Source organism: Muscardinus avellanarius (assembly GCF_963383645.1).
Source record: "Muscardinus avellanarius genome assembly, chromosome: 8".
Lineage (NCBI taxonomy): Eukaryota > Metazoa > Chordata > Mammalia > Rodentia > Gliridae > Muscardinus > Muscardinus avellanarius.
This window is the reverse complement of record NC_137794.1, coordinates 64,585,798-64,606,544: the sequence shown is the minus strand read 5'-3', so window position 1 is coordinate 64,606,544 and position 20,747 is coordinate 64,585,798. Positions and strand designations below refer to the sequence as shown.

Genomic DNA, 20,747 nt, shown 5'->3' with positions numbered 1-20,747 from the left:
TATTTTTGCGGGTCTGGGGATGGAACCCAGGGACATTTGACCTCCGAGCTACACCCCCTTCCCTATTTTTTATTCTTTATTTTGAAACTAGGTCTCACTAAGTTGCAGAGGGCCTCACTAAGTAGCTGAGGCCATCTGCAAACCACAATCCTCCGGTCTCAGCCTCCCAAGAGCTGGGATTATAAGCCTGTGCCATCACGCCCAGCTTGATTACATTTTAAATAAAAATATTGCTGTAGGATTATCACAGTCATTTTGATTTTATTTTTCAGAATATGTTTATTTTTTGTGGTATTAGGGATTGAACCCAGGGGCATTCTACTTTGAGCTACATCCTAGCACTATTTATTTATTTATTTATTTATTTATTTATTTATTTATTTATTTATTTATTTATTTATGGTACTGGGGATGGAACCCAAGGGCATCTGCAATTTACACCCCCAGCCCTATTTTTTTAGTCTTTTTATTTTTGAAACAGAGTCTCACTGAGTTGTGAAGGGCCTAGCTAAGTAGCTGAGACTGTAAAACTCTGGTTTCAGCTTCTCGAATGCTGGGATTACAAGCATGCTCCACCACTCCTGGCTTAGCCATATATATATTTTTATTATTCTTTATTATGAAACAGGTTCTCACTGAGTTGCAAAGCACCTTACTAAGTAGCTGAGATTGTCCTTGAGCCGTGATCCTCCTGTCTCAGCCTCCCAAATGTTGGGATTACAAGGGTGTGCCAACACATTGACTATTATTTTTATTTTGAAACAGGATCTTGCTATGTTGATGAGCATCTCACTATGATGCTTGTCTTGAATCTCCGATCCTCCTGTCTCGGCTCCCCAATACTGAGATTACAAGCATGCGCCACCACACCTGGCTAGAATATATTTTGTTTAGGAGTTTTTTTTTTTTATGATGGGATCTGGCTATGTTGCCTAGCCTGGTGTAGAACTTATTTAAGTAATCATCCTGCCTCAACACTTGTGACCATATCCTGAGAGCTAGGGAGAGGGAGAAGGAGCGAGGGAGGGAGAGGGGCCGAGAGGGAGGGAGGGAGGGAGAGAGAGAAGAAAGCACTGGCACCTGTACTCCTGTTACTGGGGATGAACCTGGGGCAGTCTACTTCTGAGCTACACCCACAGCCCTTTTTTTGGTTGCTGAGTGTCACTAAATTATTTAGGCTGGCATTGAACCTGTGAACTTCTAGTCTAAGCCTTTCAAGTGCTGGGTTTACAGGTATGCACCACCATGCCCAGCTTGGAGTGTGTATATATATGTGAATGTTATGTATATGTATATATACACATATATATACACATACACATACATACACATATAAAAAGTATATATATACACACATACACATATATACTTTTTTGTGGTACTGGAAATTGAACTCATAGACATTCTACATCCAGGCTACACCCCCAGACTGATTTTATTTATTTGGAAACAGGATCTCACGACGTTGCTGAGAGGCTCACTGAATTGCTGAGGCTATCAAACCTGTGATTCTCCTGTCTCAGTCTCCCAAATACTAGGATTACAAGCATGTGCCACCATGCCCAGTTTGAAAAAGAAAAAAAAAATATATATATATATATTTTTTGTGGGTCTGGGGATGGAACCCAGGGGCATTCGACCTCTGAGCTACAGCCCCTGCCCTATTTTTTATTCTTTATTTTGAAACCAGGTCTCACTGAGTTCCAGAGGGCCTCACTAAGTAGTTGAGGCTGTTCCTGAACCGAGATCCTCTGGTCTCAGCCTCCGGAATGCTGGGATTACAAGTGTGCGCCACCACGCCCAGCTTTTTTGAAGTATATATTTTTTTAAAGGAAATTCTTTAGATTTTATTATTACCATAGAAATACTTTTTAAGTTCATCAAGACTAAGTTATTTTTAAGTAATTTTTATATTGGTGCATTGTAGTCATACAAGACTAAATTATCTTAATCCAACAGGTGTTTTGTTCTATGACTTAATGAGGTACTTTGTTAGCTCTTTTAGAATATACAGAAGTTGATAAGATAGCACCCTTCCTCATTTGTGGAGGGGATAAGGGACATAAACAATTCTAAGTAATTATAATAAAGTAGAGTAAGGTCCTTAACAGAGTTATACCGTAACAGAGTTATACCATAAGTATAACCATAAATCATACTATAAGGTAAGTATCAGCAGCTCCTCTTGTGATGTTGCAAAATTTCATCAGTGGTCAAATTTTTTTTTCTTGCGGGTCTGGGGACAATTCGACTTCCGAGCCCTAATTTTTATTCTTTATTTTGAAACAGTGTCTCACAAAGTTGCAGAGGGCCTCACCAAATAGCTGAGGCTGGCCAGGAACAGTGATCCTCCAGTCTCAGCCTCCCAAACTGGGATTACAAGGGAGCACCACCACACCCGCATCAGTGGTCAAAGTTGATGAATTCTTTTCTATTCTCTCTTATTTGGCCTTGCTTTTGCACTCACTGTCCTGGAGGTGCTAGAGGTTGAGTACAGGGCCCCACCCATGCTGAGCAAGCACTCTGCTGTGGAAGTACATCACCAGCTCAAAATTTCTGGTTATATAAATGAAATTGTGTGTGTGTGTGTGTGTGTGTGTGTGTGTGTGTGCGCGCGCGCGCGTGCTGAATGTTGTCTTTTACATTTTTTGCTTTTGTATACCTACACTTTAATACTTATTCCCTGGCTTGCTCCTCCCTCCCTCCCTTCCTACCTTCCTTTATTGCAGTACTGGGGATGGAACCAAGGGGCATTCTACCTTTGAGCTACACCCCCAGCCCTATTTTTTATTCTTTATTTTGAAACAGAGCCTCACTAAGTTTTAAAAGACCTCACTAAGTAGCTGAGGCTGTCCGTGAACCGCAATCTTCCTGTCTCAGCCTTCAGAATGCTGGGACTACAAGTGTGCACCACCATGCCCAGCCTCAGCTCTATTTTTCATTAAAAAATATGCCCAGCTTCTGTATCTTATGATCTTACTATTTTTTCTTCAATTCTTCAACTGCTGCTTTTCAGGTACTTTCCTCCTTGATTTTTTTTTTTTAATTAAGAGAAGTTTCATAAAAGCAGAAAAGTTAAACTTAGAAAATAATGCCCATATACCCTCTGCCTAGATTAGACTATTGTTGTTTTATATCTCTGAATAGAGGTTTTTTATTGCCATTGAACCATTTGAAATTAAGTTGAGACAGTCACGATGTCATCACCAAATGCTTGTTCTGTAAGAATAAAACAGTCAGCCTAGGTTGGTGGTACACACTGTAATCCCAGTACTTGGGAGGCTGAGATAGAAGGATCGCAGGTTTGCCTCCAGCCTCAGCTACTTAGGCTCACCGTAATTTAATGAGACCTTGTTTGTAAATAAAGATTAAAAAAATAGGGCTGGGGGTATAGCTCAGAGGTAAAATAGCCATGGGTTCAATCCCTAGTACCTAAAAAAAACCCAAAAAATCAGGCTGGGGGTGTAGCTTGAAGGTAGAATGCCTCTGGGTTCCATCCCCAATTCCAAAACAAATAAACAAAAAATTTCTGTATGACCCTTTCTTTGTCCTACATTTTAAGACTTCTTTTTTTGTGTGTGGTACTGGGGATTGAACCCAGAGATATTCTACTTTTAAGCTACACCCTCAGTCTAATTTTATTTCTTATTTGGGAACAGGGTCTCGCTAGATTGATGAGAGTTTCACTACTTGCTGAGGTTGTCCTCAAATGTTTAATCCTCCTGTCTCAGCCTCCCAAGCACTGGGATTACAAGCATTAAATTAACTATGACATACTATTCTTTACTATCTAGTTTATATTTAAATTTTCTTTGGTGTCCTACACATCAACTTTTATAATTTGAACCACAGTCAAGTTAAGATTTTGGTGTAGCCAGGCGTGGTGGTATACGCTTGTAATACCAGCATTTGGGAGGCTAAAACAAGAGGATCACGGTTTGTGGACAGCCTCAGCTACTTAGTGAGGCCCTTTAGAACTCAGTGAGACCCCATTATAAAATAAAGAATTAAAAATTAGGGCTGGGGGCGTAGATCAGTGGTAGAATGCCCTGGGTTCCATCCCAGTACCGAAAAAAAATTTTTTTTTTGGTGAATAGCATTTTATTATGTTTTGAGTCTCTTAACCTAGGCTGTCCCAGCCTTGCTTAAGTTTGAATTCCCTTATCTTTCTTCTTTTTCAAAGATCTTTCTAAATTTTGTCTTCTGTAGATTTTTAGAAGCAAAGGTGGCCCAGACACCTCATAGTAGTATTGGTTAGAGCCAAAGATCTTTGAGTCAGTCTGTTGACTCTACCAGATGGGGTTTTGGCCGAACCTTATTCATACTTGTGCATGCAGGCTGCTGAATGGTACTTTGCTTTTCTGTAGTTCACAAGGAGCCAGTCACCAAGTTTGGACATGATTGAAAGGTATAAGACTATCTCTTATTCAGGTAGCACTCAGTATTTCATTTAGGAGATGTTTCTTCTAGACTTGTTTCTCTATACTTCAGAATTTTCTTTTTTTTTTTCAGAATTGTGTTTAAATTCTATGGATTTTGGTTTTCTGCCTAGAATTAAGCCTTAATTTTAAGATAGTAATTTCTACTGTTTGTACTCATATCTGTTTCTTATTTTTATACTGTCTATTGACTGTTTGCATCAAGAATTTTCTAGAGCATAGTATAGTATTTTAGATGGAAGACCTAATAAAATTAGTCTCTGCTTCATTTAATTTTCTATGATGTTGGTACATGTTTCCATTGATCCATTGATTTTCATTTTCAATTTTTTTCTTTTTTTTTTTGGTACTAGGGATGGAACCCGGGGCATTCTACCTCCAAGCTACACTTTTTTGGTGTTTAAAAAAATTTTTTTGAAGCGAGGTCTCACAGAGTTGCAAAGGGCTGTTTGTGAACCATGATCCTCTGGTCTCAGCCTCCCGAATGCTGGGATTACGAGCATGTGCCACCATGCCTGGCTCATGTTGACTACTGAGAAATCTTCATGGTGTTGATATACATTCAACATGGTGTTGATTTAAAAAATCCTATATAGTTTCTATCCATGTTTTTACTACAAGTATGTGTATTTTAATTCTCTAATTTTTTGGCAGGGGGGTTTGGTACTGTGATTCAACTCCTGGGGTATTGTACCTCTGAGCTACACCTCCAGGAGCTACACTCACACCCCCCTTTTTTTATTCTTTATTTTGAAATCGAGTCTCACTTAGTTGCAGCGGATCTCACTAAGTAGCTGAGGCTGGCCCTGGACCTGTGATCTTCCTGTTCCAGCCTCCCAAACACTGGGACTACAATGTACAACACCATGCCTGACTCCTATTTTAGTTTTTTATTTTGAAACAGACCTCACTAAGTTGCTGTGCACTAGCCTCAAACCCATGATCCTTCTGCTTAGCCTCCAAAGTATTGAGAGTATGTCATGTGCTAGTCCTCTGAATTTATTAAACTTCTTTATATTCAAGATGCAGTTGCTCTAGCCATGCTATCTAATGCACATTAACATGTATAAAGCAGTTTCCCTAAAACTGAAATTGCTTTGTCTTTCTTTATGTTATTTAGAAATAAAAAGAATTCAGAAATAAAATAGTTTTAAGGAAGAACTAAGCTCCCTTAAAAGTCAGGCTGTCATAGCAAGTCAGGCCAGTTTCATATAAAAGAAACCATTGAACTTTTATGATACATAATATAATACCTACCTGAAACATCTAAGTTGTGAACCATGTATTGCTTCTGTCACTTGGAGGAACTCTTACAGAGGGCCATTCACATCGGATGAAACCAATGAAGCTTCCATGTCCCATGTGCCTAGTCACTGAAATATTTCTGGACATTGTAGAAGAGGACACATCTTTATTCTTCATTCTAAAGTATTGGCATCTGCTCAAAGATTGGTGTTGACATAGTATAGTGCCAGGAAGTCCCATATGCCCCCTGGGACCTAGCGACTTCTTCATATGGTGAATCTCAGAGGTGTCATATCACCATTTACTATCTGAAAGTATACAAAAGAGAAATAGTAATCATATATGTACTTTCTTTCATCCTCCATTTAAAGCTGCAAATCTTAAAATTGTTGATTTTTGAGTGTTTTATTAATTTAACAGATAGAAATCATATTTAAACTTAAGTGAAATAATTACTGGGCTCATTCTTTGTGTCTGTATAATTCAGAGTAAGAGGCCTGTGCTTCGGTCTATTCTGTTCAAGCCTTCAAATTCATTTGACAGCCTGGATATGAAATTCAAAAGCCATTAATGTGATGTGTTAATTTTGTACTTTTTGACTTCCTGTAAAAATCTTATAGTTTCCATAGCAACAATAACCTATCCAGATTGTGTAATATTCTTTACAGTATTAAAAATAAAACTATGCAATTACATGAGCTTCTGGAACACTTCATTTAGGGAAGCTGGGAGTTGAAATATTTCTGTTGAAAATAAATTATGATCGTATATGAAGAGTTTGTCAGAAAGCTTTTATAATTTTACTTTAAGAATTTATTTAAATTATTTAGTAATAGATACCTGGTAGTTAATTATTAAATGAATACTATGTAAATTGTAAGCATTATGTCAGAATATCTCAGGCACATGTGCTCTCAGACATGTACCTGTACATACATTTAATCTGGAGGGGAGCACTGGCTTTAATTACATCTGATCATCTGTTTTGTTTTTTAGTGGCTTCTGAGTGACTTGGGAAAGCAGAATGTAGCATTGAGAAAATTATCACTTAAGCTTTTTTTTTTTTTTTTTGTGGTACTGGGGATGGAACCCAGGGGCCTTCTACCTCCGGGCTACACTCCCAGACCTATTTTATATTTTATTTGGAAACAGGGTCTCTTAAACCAGCTGAGTCTGGCTTTGAACCTGCATGATCCTCCTGTCTCAGCCTCCCAAGCACGGGGATTACAAGCCTGCACCACTACGCCTTGCTTACTTAAGCTTTTTAAAATTTTTGACTTTGCTCTTTAAAATATGCCTAAGCTATCACTTTGAATATATTGTAGATTACTTCAGTAGGTGATTATTTTTGGAGTATCAAATTATTTTGGTTCCCCCTTCTAATTTAACAATAATATTATATTAGCACTAAAGTTAAACTCCTGGTATCTTAACACAACTCTTTTTAATTTTTGACATTATCTTTAGCATATATATATATGTATATATAGTTCTGCAGACTATAATTTATATATTTTCTTAGTTATATATTAAACAGTTTGTATGTTTCTAATGACCTTCATAGTCATTATTTCAATAATTGCATAATAGTCTGTCCTTTTAACATACTTGGTGTATTTTGCTTATTGAAATGCTGCTTAGTTATTTCTTGAATAGCATGTATTGGAAAAAGAATATATAATTTTCAAGTGGATTGTGGGAGAAGGTAACCATGAGTCAATTATTTAATATTCAAAACAGATGATTGTGAGTAATTTTCAAAGGCATGTAAAATGTTATTTTTAAAAGGTAGCTTAAAGTCAGATATGGTGACACACACTTGTAATCCCAGTACTTGGGAGGCTAAGAGGAAGATCAAGTCTCAGCAAGTCAAGTAGTGAGACACTCATCAATTTAGTGAGACCCTCTTTCATAATGAAAATAAAATCGGGCTGGGGGTATAGCTCAGAAGTAGAATCCCTCTGGGTTCAATCCCTAGCACCACAAAAAAAAAAAAAAAAAAAAAAAAGAAAGAAAGAAAGAAAAAAAATAAGCCACCTTAAATTGATCTATCTTTTTTGGGGTTGTAATACTGGGGTTCCTGGAAACCCTTCTACCTCTGGTCTACACTCCCAGACCTATTTCATACTTTTTTTTTTTTTTTTGGAAACAGGGTTTCTTAAGACAGTAAGGCTGGCTTTGAACCTGCATGACCCTCCTGTGTCTGCCTCCCAAGCGAGGGGATTACAAGCCTGCACCGCCACGCCTGGCTTCTAAATTGATCTCTTAAATTACTTTGCTAAGTAAACGCAGAATGGGGAAAATGAAGATTGGCTAAGTAGAACCAGTGTGGTACAACGTTCGAATTATCATTTAACAAAACTATTATAACATGGTGATTCCTTGCTAAAGCCGCAATACAATCAAAAGACAATTTAAGGGGCATGAATTATGCGCTGGTTATCAGAACAGTATCATCCGCATTTATGACCTTCAGCTGGGCCTTCATGCAGTTGGTTCCGGTGTCTGTCTTCCATTGGTTAAGCATCCAGGTAACTAGTAGGATTCCCCAGATTACTAAATTTGTTTCTATTGTTGCAAAACCTACTGTAGCTATTGAGATTCTCTTAGTTTCTTGAGAATAAGATGTTAGTGGCTGAGTTTTGACCTCTTACAGGTTTTTGCTTGGCCTGTCTTAGGTGAGAACCAGTATGTTCCAGTGGATTCTACTGTCAATAAATGTTTCTTAGCTGGGTGTGGTGGTGCAGGTTTGCAATCCCAGCATTTGGGAGGCTGAGACAGGAGGATCGAGGTTAACGGACAGCCCCAGCTACTTAGTGAGGCCCTTTGCAACTCAGTGAGACCCTGTTTCAAAAAATAATGAGGCCGGGTGTGGTGGCACGCCCTTGTAATCCCTGCACTTGGGAGGCAGAGACAGGAAGATCTCGCAGGTTGGAAACCAGCTGCTCTGGCTTAAGAGACCCTGTTTCAAAAAAAAAAAAAAAAAAGCCGGGCGTGGTGGCACATGCTTGTAATCCCCGCGCTTGGGAGGCAGAGACAGGAGGATCGCCAGGTTCGAAGCCAGCCGCGCACACTGGTTTAGGAGACCCTGTTTACAAAATAAAAATGTAAAAATAGGTCTGGGAGTGTACCCCGGAGGTAGAAGGGCTTCCAGAAACCCCAGTACCACCAAAAAAAAAAAAAAAAGTATATATATATATATATATATGTATATATGTATGTATATGTATATGTTCAAGGAGTGTAGTCTGGAGGTAGAAGGGTTTCCAGGAACCCCAGTACCACCACCAAAAGAAAGAAAGAAAGAAAGAAAGAATAAATGAAATATAGGGCTGGCGTGTGTTGCTTGGAAATAGAATGCCCCCCTGGGTTCCATCCCCGGTACCACAAACAAAACAAAACAAAAGCTTATTCTATGAAATTTAAGTAGATTTGGGAGTTTATGTCATTTTTTTTCGGTGAATGTTTATAACAGAATGCTTTTATAAACTTCAGATAATTAAGACGACTGAAATTATCTTGCAACATGTTTGAGTTTATATTTGTGCTTGTTTATACTTTGAAACTTATTCTGTTCAGTTTTGAATATTGTGTTTTGGCTTTGTTTTCATTTGACATGAATTTCTTTTGGTATTTCATATTTCTGTAGCTGAAATTTTATAAAAAAGAATAAGCAGTGCATGGCATGGTGGGAGTGTTTATGTATCACTCAGAGACTAAGTGCATTCTCATTCTTTTTACAGTTATACTTTTGAATTTGAAAGTTTAATATATGGAAAAGTAAAAAAAGTTTTTCTGTTTATGTGCAGAAAAGATGAAAAGGAATATGCATTGAAGCAAATTGAAGGCACAGGAATATCCATGTCGGCTTGTAGAGAGATTGCAGTAAGTTAATATAGTTACTTCTTTTATTATTGATATGGGAGATTATTTGTTTTAATAAGAATTTTATCAATGTATATAATACATGGTTATCTCACACATTATTTAGTTTAAAGATTATTATGTAAGATGAGAAAATCTAAATAAATTTCTTTGAACCATTTTCTTTTCTTTTCTTTTCTTTTTTTTTTTTGGTGGCACTGGGGCTGGAACCCTTCTATCTCCGGCTACACTCCCAGACCCATTTTATATTTTTATTTGGAAACAGGGTCTCTTAAGCTAGCGAGGCTGGCTGAACCTGCTTGATCCTCCTTTCTCTGCTTCCCAAGCGCGGGGATTACAAGCGTGCGCCACCATCCCCGTCTTTTGAACATTTTCTTAATGATATTTAGAATTTGTTGGGCTGGGGATGTGGATCAGTGGTAATGCAATCCCCAATATTGCCAAGGAAATAAGAAGCATCAGAATGACATTTGGGTTTTGTGATCTTAGAAATACTGACCTACATGGTGATTTAATGAAATCATCTTGTAATAAATTATTTTAATATGTAATTTAATGTCTAATTTTCTGTAATATTAGAACTGCTATTTCTTTGTAGAGAAAGGGCCCATATTATTATGTCTTAAGCATTTAAATTGTTTTTTTCTGAAGTACATAATTTAGTGATGGTTTTTACTAGTTGTCGGAAAAGATTACAATAATAGGATAGCTGAGTGTGGTGGTGCATGCCTGTAATCCCAGTATCTGGGAGGCTGAGAAAGGAGAATCAGAAGTTTGATGACAGCTTCAGCAAGTAGTGAGACTCTCATCAACCTAGTGAGACCCTGTTTCAAAAAAACAAAAATAGGCTGGGGGTGTAGCTCAGAGGTAGAATGCTTCTGGATTCAATTCCTAGTACCACATATAAACAAAAAATAATAATAGAATAATTCCTAAAAGATGATTCCTTTTTGGTTTTGATATGACATACCCATGCTATTAAGAAATGATTGTCTATTAGAGTACCTAACACTTACTGAGGATTTAATAGGTGCTTTCAAATATTAATTCATTTAATTTTCACAACAATCCTGTGAAATAAGTACTTTTACTATCTCATTTTACAAATCAGAAAACAAAACCATAATTATGACCTAGAAGGCACATCATTATTATCAATATAACCTTATTTTAGTTTTTCAGTTAAGTTTGTTAAGTAGGGCTTTATCATGGGAACACATTTATCAAAGACTTCTGTCTCTAAATCATTAAATACTTAATTGTTATTTAATAATTGCTAAACAGCTGATTATATGGTTCATATCTATTAGGGGTTTCTATTTCTAATAACTATTTGATATATTACCCATAGTTCCACATTTCTGCTTCATTCACATAGAAACCCTCCTTTATCACTGTTACCATAAGAAAAAGTATAGTGCTAAGAACATGTCTGGCAGGAAATGTGTAGACTAAGCTGTCTTCCTAGCTGACTATGTTATTAATGAGTCTCAGTCTCCTTATCTGTGAAATAGGGAAAGAAAACATCTCTTAGTCAGAGATCCTTTAGTTCCAAAATGGGAGCTTCTCCCTGGACTGTGTACAGTTTAAGGAGCAGGGACCTAGTCTTTGTATTCTACTTCTTAGCATTGTTATAGTAAGTGCCTCATAAATGTTTCTTTCTTTTCTTCTTTTTCCTCCCTGGTACTGGGGATTCACCCTCCAGCAGCATTCTACCTCTGAGCTACACTTCAGCCCTTTTTATTTTGAATTAGAGTCTCGCCGAGTTGTTGAAGGTCTTGCTAGGTCTCTGAGACTGGCCTCAAACTTGTTATCCTCCTGTCTCAGCCTCCCAAGTACTGGGATTACAGCCATATACCACCAGGCCTGGTTTCAGGAGACTTTTGACATGATGTTCTGTAACAATTATTTTCATAAAAAGTGGGGAATAATTCTAAGGAGAATAGAACTAAATTATGTATGAAGTTACCTTTGAGCAATATCTGTTCTTTGTTATGATCCTTATGTTCTCCTTAAAAACAAAACATGAAGTGGGGCATGGTGGTACAGGCCTGTAATCCCAGTACTTGCAGATGCTCCAGACAGGAAGGTCATGGGTTTGAAGCCAGCCTCAGCAATTTAACGAGGCCTTCAAAATTTAGTGAGGTTCTGTTTCAAAAGTAAAAATGGAGCTGGGTGTGGTGGCACACTAATCCCAGCGCTTGGGAGGCTGAGACAGGAGGATCACACGGGTTTGAAGCCAGCCTCAGCTACTTAGGCTCTCAGCAATTTAGTGTGATCCTGTTTCCAAATAAAGTATATCTATATATACTTTATACTATATGTAAGTATGTGTACACACACACACACACACACACACACACACGCACGCACACAGAGTAAAAATGGCAGGGAATATAGCTTAGGGGTAGAATGTAGAATGTTCCTGGGTTCAATTCTCAGTACCACCAAAACAAAAAACAAAAAAACCCCCAAAGTTTGCTGATGACTCAGCATAGATACTTAAATATTAAAATCTGTCTTTTCCTTGCACTATATGATGTTAGTTTTCTCAAGTATACATTTAGCTTCTTTGTTAAAGAAAAAAAGTACTATTCCTGATTACTCTTACAATGAAAAACAACATGGTAGAACAACAAGGAAGAACAACATGGTAGCATTTTTCATTTCCTAATTGTTGAAAAGGTAAGGTATAAGGAACCATCTAGAAAATGAAATCTCCAGTCCTATGGTATCTCTGTCTGCCTTACCACATATATATATGGTCATGAGTCTCTTGAAAGTTACTTGTATGTATATATGAGATTATGTGTATAGCTTTTGTATATTTTTGTGGTATATTTTAACTTACGTTTCCTATGAGAAGACTCTGGTAAATATTTGAATTGTCAGAAGGTGATTTTTTAAATTATTTTTTTGTGTGTGGGGGGTCTGGGGATGGAACCCAGAGGCATTTGACCTCGGAGCTACACCTCCTGCCCTGTTTTTTATTCTTTATTTTGAAACAGAGTCTCACTAAGTTGTGGAGGGCCTCACTAAGTAGCTGAGGCTGTCTGCGAATTGCGATCTTCTGGTCTCAGGCTCCCAAGCACAGGGATTACAAGCCTGTGCCACCATGCCCAGCAGAAGGTGATTTAAATACTTAATTGTTACCCTTGGTGGCAAAGAGATTTCCCACATAGATTGAGGTTTTGTACAAAGATGGTAAATTTTATATTTATTTATTTATTTATTTATTTATTTATTTATTTATTTATTTATTTTTGGTGGTATGGGGTTCCTGGAAACCCGTCTACCTTCGGGCTACATTCCCAGACCTATTTTATACTTTTTTATTTTTGGAAACAGGGTCTCTTGAGCCAGCGCAGCTGGCTTCAAAGCTGCGCGATCCTCCTGTCTTGGCCTCCCAAGCGCGGGGATTACAAGCGTGCACCACAACGCCTGGCTCAAAGATGGTAAATTTTAGAGGAAACAGTTTGAGTTATTGGCTTTGTTCTGGGGTGTGTGTGTGTATTTATGGTGAGGGAAGATGGGATGGTGGTGTGGTAAGCCACTCATTAATATAAATGAAAACTTTACTTCCCCCACTCTAGGGGAATAGGCTAGTTGGCTGTTAGCAGCAACTTTTTAGGCACCTGTGTGTGGTTGTTGCAACTCCTTGCTTCTGTGAAGTATTGGTGAGCTATTAGAGTTGGCTTTCTGCTGTGTTAGTATTCTTTCCTACTAAGGAGGATCAGTGGGGTTCTCCTAAAAATATAAAACCTAGCAACTTTATACTCTTGCTCTGAGCAATTAGATTTAATTGGTAATTCCTGTTGTAATGTTATTTTTTTCTTGAATAATACTGGAGTAAATTGCAATAATGATATAAATGCAGAGTAAGGGACTAAATATGAATCTGATACTGGCATTGAAGTGCTTAAGCCAGAGCCTAAGCATAAATGGTTGTTATTATTATTACTGGTAATAACCTTTTCCTCATTAAACTCAAATCAAGCCAGGCGTGTGGCACACACTTGTAATGCTAGCATTTGGGAGGCTGAGACAGAAATATCGAGATTTACTGTTAGCCTCATCTACTTGGTGAGGCCCTTTGCAACTCAATAAGACCTTGTCTCAAAATAAAGAATAAAAAATAGGGCCGGGGGTGTAGCCTGGCGATAGACTGTCCCTGGGTTTCATTCCCAGTACTGCAATAAATAAATAAAATAAAACCTCAAATGTTTTTAAGATGAAAGTGTTGTTTCTGCTATGGTCAGAGTAAATTATTTGATACTAAGCTATAAAATTTAACACAAACTTGGCAATTCTAGATTCTAAATAAGACATTGAAATGGAAAAGCAAACAAAATTCTTTTTAAAAGAAATATGCAGCTGGTCGTGATGGCACATGCTTGTAATCTCAGCATTCTGGAGGCTGAGATCAGAGGATCATAGTTGACGAACAGCCTCAGCTACTTAGGCCCTCTGCAACTTAGTGAGACCCTGTTTCAAAATAAAGAATAATAAATAGGGCAGGGAATGTAGCTTGGAGATTGAATGCCCCTGCGTTCCATCCCCAGACACACACACACACACCGCTATATATATATGCTTTTGGTTTCATGTTGAAAGGTGGGAAACAGATTAGACTTTGGATTCAGGCAGACTTGGGATTGTATTTGGACCTCACAGTTACTCCTTCATATCTTGGGCAAGTGGCCACTTAGTACCAGGAACAACAATTTTCTAGGTAGCTATAGAGATGAAGATTTTAAAAGCACAATCAGGTGTGTGTGTGTGTGTGTGTGTGTGTGTGTGTGTGTGTGTGTGTGTGTACTGGAGATTGAACCCAGGGGCACTCTACCACTGAACCACACCCCAACCCTATTCATTTCCTTCCTTCCTTCTTTCTTGCTTGCTTGCTTGCTTGCTTGCTTGCTTGCTTTTTTTTTTTTTTTTTTTTTTTTTTTTTTTGTGGTACTGGGAGTGGAACCCTGGGGCTTTTCTACCTCCGGCTATACTCCCAGACCTATTTTATAATTTATTTGGAAACAGGGTCTCACTGAGTTGCTGAGAATCTCACTAAGTCGCTGAGGCTGGCTTTGAACCTGTGTGATCCTCTTGTCTCAGCCTCCCAAGCGCTGGGATTACAAGCGTGCGCCACCACGCCCGGCTCTATTTATTTCTTATTTTGAAACAGGTCTTGCTAAGTTGCTGAGGCTGGTTGTGGTCTCAAACCTGTGATCCTCCTGTCTCAGTCTCCCAAGTACTGGGATTACAGGCATTTGTCACTGCACCTGGCTGATGATAATCAGGTACATCTTGTTATTTGCTTGTAGGGCTTGCATTGCCAGGGAAGCAGGCCATGTAGCAGTTCACTGGTTGACCATATTCTCAGAAACCCTGGGCTTCTTTTTCCATGCTAATGCTGCAGGTCATTCTTATCTCCACCTTGTAACTACAGACTATCAACTGAATTACATTAAATGTTTTGACTAGTTGCTTCTTTCCAAACATGCTCAAATATAAGTTGTATTCTATAAACACATACAAATTTTGTGTCAAAAATTTACAAATTTGTAAACTTTTCCAAGCAAGTCTTTAATAACAGTATCTTGCTGTGGCTATTCTGGGCATTATGTTTCATTAGGTGTGGTCATTCCCCAGAGTGCAGGTCATATAGGTGACGAAGCCAAGCACCACATCTGGCAGCCCTATCACCGTATTTCCATGCATCAGGGTTGTACGTGGGACAACCCATTATTGACCCCAGAACAGCAGTTTTTCTGAATGTCCTACAGTTGGAAGAGCAAGATGACATTCTGAGAAGAAAATTAGTTGTATAGCCTTCTGCTCTGGGGATCTGATGTCATATCAATAATGCTGGAGAGCTAGCTGGGCATGGTGTCGCACACTTGTAATCCCAGTACTTGGGATGCTGAGACAGGAGGATCTCTGTTCGAGGACAGCCATAGCTACTTAGTAAGGCCCTTTGCAACTCAGTGAGATTCTTGTTTCAAAATAAAGAATAAAAAATAGGGCAGAGGATGTAGCTCAGAGGTAGAATGCCCCCTGGTTCCATCTCCAGTACTACAAAAAATAGAAAAACAAAAAAAAAATCTGCTGGAAATTCTTGTTTCTGTCAAATTAGATGACTTGTTTTGGCTATTACCCATATACTTGTTTTTTTATGCTTAATAATGATATACTTGTGTTTTTAGCAGAGAAAAAGATAAAAAAAAAAAAAAACCCAAAAACCTGGCCAGGTGTTGTGGTACATGCTTGTAATCTGGTATTTGGAAGGCTGGCCTAGGAGGATCACAGGTTTGAGGACAGTCTCAGCAAGTAGACTCATCAACCTGGTGAGACCCTGTTTCAAAATAAAAAGTGGAAAGCCAGGTGTCCTGGTGAATGCTTCTAATCCTAGTACTGGCAGGCTGAGATAGGAGGATGGCAGGTTCATGGTCAGCCTCAGTTACTTAGCAAGGCTCTTAGCAATTTAGTGAGACTCTGTTTCAAATAAAGAATAAAAATAGGGCTGGGGGTGTAGCTCAGAGGTACAATGCCCCTGGGTTCAATCCCCTGAACAGCATTAAAAAAAAAAAAAAAAAAAGCCGCATGTGGTGGCCCAAGCTTATAATTCCAGTATTTGGGAGGCTGAGATAAGAGGATCACAGTTCAAGGACAGCCTCAGCTACTTAGTGAGACCCTAAAGGGGGATAAGGGTATAGCTCAGAGGTAGGATGTCCCTGGGTTCAATTCCCAGTTTAAAAAAGAATGGCTTGTACAGAAAATAAAAGGGGGGCAAAAAGGGGGGGTCTTATAAGTGCTTAGGAGGGAGAGGTTCCTATGAGGGCATGGTGTCTGATCCTTGCATATAGTTTAGCAGTTTATACTACATCTAAGCCCTTGGGTTATAATATTGATAATTTCTACTTTTATTTCTAGTTTGACTTTTAGAGTACTTACTTTGATTATTTGGATTTAGAGGTTAGTACCTTTCTCAGTCTGCATAATCTGTTTTTGTTTTAGTAAGAATCATCCTATATGCCAACTATCAATGTAATTTGTCTAGTTTTGAGAACCTTACTTTGTTCATGTTTAACATGGGATAAATAGTACCTAATTTTACAGAACTGTAGTAAAAATAACTTTATGTAAGCCTTTTGGCTGATAATCAGTTTCCAATGAAGGCCAGTGAAAGGTAGCCTTTTTCCCTTAAGTTGAATTTGTTAAAATGATAGATAAATTGAGGTTGGCCTTAGCTGAAATCAGTAATAAATAAAGGTCTGGTAAATACTTCTTTAAAAATTTCAAGTACTTTGCTGCTGTCTTTGAATACAAAATTTTCTTCCTTCCCTTTCTTTGTTTCTTTCTTCCATATGTGGAACTGGGAATCGAACCCAGGGGCGTTCTATCTCCAAGCTCTACCCCTAGCCTTTTTGTTTTTGTTTTGTTGTACTGGGGATTGAACACAGGGACATTCTCTCTATCTCCGCAAACCTGTGATCTGCCTGGCTCAGCCTCCCAAGTACTGGGATCACAGGTATTCACCACTGTTATGGATTGGGAGAATATGGTTGTGGTGGGGAAACTGTTCCTGGGGACCCTGGCTAGGGTCCCAGACACACTTTCCCCCAACCCATAACAAAACCCCCAAATGACCAAAACCAGAAAATTACCGTGGGTTCTTATCCTAAGCTAAGAATAAATATGCATAACTTGGACAGTTCGTGAAGATTTAAAGAAGTTTATTAAAAGATAGAAATACAGAAAATAGAAATACAGCCCCATGCCAAAATGGCATGGGGGGGGTGAAGGGTCCAAGAATCGCCCACCAACCCAAATAACGAAGGACTTACAAGAGATGTAAAATGCAAGTGAGGTTTATTGTGCTGCAGCTCTGTCCTGGCTAGGCAGGGTCGAGACCCAGACACTATGGTCGAGTTTTGACCCAGAGCTCACTCCACAGTCTGACTTTATAGCCCCAGGAGGGAGTGGTTACACACGTCAGGGCCTTCCAAAAGTCCGAGCCCACCAACCTTAGAATACAACCAATCAGATACAAGGACAAACACGTACAACCAATAATTTTAAAACATGCATCCACACACGTCAGAGCCTGCTAAAGACTGCTTATCTCCCTTATGGTATGTGTTCATTCCCTAGGGCTGCCTTTCCCACCCACCTTGGCTGGGCCAGGCTTATCTCTGCGCTGAGGAATCTGTCTGGAGAGCAAATCAGCATGGCCTTGTTTGCTGATCTGGCTCAGAGATATGGGGATGGGGCCCTTGTTCAAAGACCTTGGCTGGCAAGCTGGAGATTAGAGGCTTTGACCTGGTGGGTCCCCTGCCCTGGTCCTTGAATCCTGCAACCTGGGCAGCTGGGCTTACGGATCTTCATTCTGTTTCTGATCCTACCTTACGTCTATATCTTAACTCTATATTCTAATATCTTATTTCTAATCCTAATATGGGAGAAGACTTCTCTAGTTAACTTCTCATGCTGGGGGGGAAAGCGCTTCTTCCAGCTTGCTTTCCAGCACCCCTACACTTGGAAGTCTGAGACAGGAGGATTGTAGGTTCATGGCCAGCCCCATCAACTTGTGAAGCCCTCTGTAACTTAGTGGGACTCTGTTTCAAAATAAAGAATAAAATAGGGCTGGGGGTATAGCTCAGTGGTAGAATGTCCCTGGTTTTAATCTCCGGTACAAAAAAAAAGAAAAATCACAGACTCAGCAATTTAGGCCTTCCACAACTTAGTGGGACCCTGTTTCCAAATTTAAAAAATAGCTTGGTTGTGCCGGGCTTGGTGGAGCACACTTATAATCCCTGCTCTTGGGAGGCTGAGACTGGAGGATCACACAAGTGTGAAGCCAGCCTCAGCTACTTAGTGAGGCTCTCAGCAATTTAGTGAGACCCTGTTTCCAAATAAAATATAAAATAGGTCTGGGAGTATAGCCCAGAGGTAGGAAGCCTCTGAGTTCTACCCCCAGTACCACAAATAAATAAATAAATAAATAAATAATAAAAATTAGCTGCATGTGGTGGCGCATGCTTGTAATCCCAGCATTAGGGAGGCTGAGACAGAAGGATCCGAGTTTGCAGCCAGCCTCAGCTACTTAGTGAGGCCCTCTCCAACTCAGTGAGGCCCAGTTTCAAAAAAATAATCAAAAAAAAAAAAAAAAAAGCTGGGCCTGGTGGTGCATGATCGTTAGAAAAATGAAATAAATAAAATCGTTGTGATGGTATAGCTTGGAAGTAGAAAGCCCCTGGGTTCATGCCACAGCACCACTACTCTTCCCCCTCACACGCATGCACACAAAAAAAGAAAAATCAATAGCAGAAAGTACTTTGTCTTTGAATCAGTCAGCAGTTAGTGGAGATAGATCGCTAGTTTTTTTTAAACACTTGCTGAGACAATGCAGGGCAATATTTTTAGGAATGTTGAAATCTTTTTAAGTCAATTTTTTTGTGTGTGTGGTACTGGGGTTTTTGGAAGCCCTTCTACTTCTGGGCTACACTCCAGACCTATCTTATACTTTTTTATTTGGAAACAGGGTCTCTTAAGCCAGCGTGGCTGGCTTCGAACCTGTGGGATCCTCCTGTCTCCGCCTCCCAAGCGCAGGGATTACAAGTGTGCACCACCACGCCCGGCTTAAGTAAATTTTTAAAACATGAAATGCCCTTGCCTTTTTCCTCAGGAAACATCAATTTAAAACATGCTGAGTTTTCCACTCTACCACACTAAAACCTATTTAGACATTTAGGTGACTGAGTTATGCTGGTCTAGCATTACAGTACCTTAGGACTACTTTTAACTTGTCTCTGTGGTGAAATGCACTTATTTTTAAAGTTTTATTTATTTTGGTGCTGAAGATTGAACCCAGGGCCTTAAATTAGCTAAGTATGTTCTCCGCCATTGAGCTATACCCCCTGTAAGGAAATAATGCATTTAGAATTAGTCTTATGATGCCAGGATTCATTTTGCTTTGCCACATTTGAGAAATAGTCAGGGGCTTTTTAGATCAAGGTCATTGGATGGGGGCTGAGGCATTAGAAACAAAGATAGAGATTGGAAAAAATTAGCCAAAGTGCCAAGAATTTTATGGCAAACAAGAGTAAGAGGTAAAATTGTTTTATCCAAGATGAGAGGATTAGGAGCTAGTACTTTTCCTGGAAGAAAAAGAGGAGAGAGGGGCTAATGAGAGAGCTAAGGCAGGCTGGAAAACCTGGGAGGTAGCTGGTGGGGTTTCATGTGTAATAGGGTAACTGAGGAATGACCTGGCTAGTCAGTAGCTGTCTTAAGTCAGTGGAGCGATCTACTGGACAAAGTATTTTAAAGTGATATGGTTCATAAAACAGGGAAAACTCATAATTAGAGGGTTTTTCTTTTTTTTTTTTTGGTGGTACTGGCGTTCCTGGAAGCCCTTCTACCTCTGGGCTACACTCCCAGACCTATTTTATATTTTTGAAACAGGGTCTCTTAGGCCAGCGCGGCTGGCTTCGAACCTGCACAATCCTCCTGTCTCCGCCTCCCAAGCACAGGGATTACAAGTGTGCGCCACCACGTCTGGCTTATAATTAGAGTTTTGATACAATAACACATTATAGCAGATAACCTAGATTTGGCTAAAGGTGTTGAATAGTACAGTAGATTATCATAAAGACATATTTTCACTTATTATTTTGTTACCCAGGTCATCTCTTTATTTTGGTAACATGAGCTGTTCATATTTTTTAGATAGATCTTTGACTTAAACAAAAACCTAGCAAGATCAATGCAAAGTCAAGATAAAATAGAATTCTGGAAAATACCAAAAGGAGTTTAATGTATGACATTTTGAAAGTATCAGGATTATTGTTCAAAAACAGATAACTTACCGGGTGTGGTGGCACATGCTTGTAATCCCAGCACTTGGGAAGTTGAGACAGGAGGTGTTAAGTTGGGTCCTGCACTCATGTGACTTTGTGTCACATGACCTCTGCAGGGCAAGGGAGGGGCTGAAACCCCCGCGAGAATTGGGCGTTCCCACGAGTAAAACCCCCATCTCGCGAGATGCATGCCTTTAAAAGGAGAGCCCGTGTCCTCTAGCTACGGACAGGCGCGAGGGCCCCACGGTGCCTCGCCCTGATCCCCGGGAGAGCCGCACCATTAAAACTTTACATGCCATGTGTACCGGACCTCTCTCGTGTT

At 39.3% G+C, this 20,747-nt stretch overlaps 1 protein-coding gene across 4 annotated transcripts in view; it reads left to right on the top strand.

The window, feature by feature from the left end:
- CDK19 (cyclin dependent kinase 19) overlaps nt 1–20,747 on the top strand; it is a gene marked incomplete at both ends in the record, with an annotated part of 160,236 nt that overhangs the window by 44,300 nt on the left and 95,189 nt on the right. For all 4 annotated transcript variants that reach the window (XM_080700789.1, XM_080700788.1, XM_080700787.1 and 1 more), the window contains one exon: nt 9,494–9,569. In XM_080700789.1, coding sequence (XP_080556915.1) covers nt 9,494–9,569 — 76 coding nt within the window. The remainder of the gene's footprint in view (nt 1–9,493; nt 9,570–20,747) is intronic.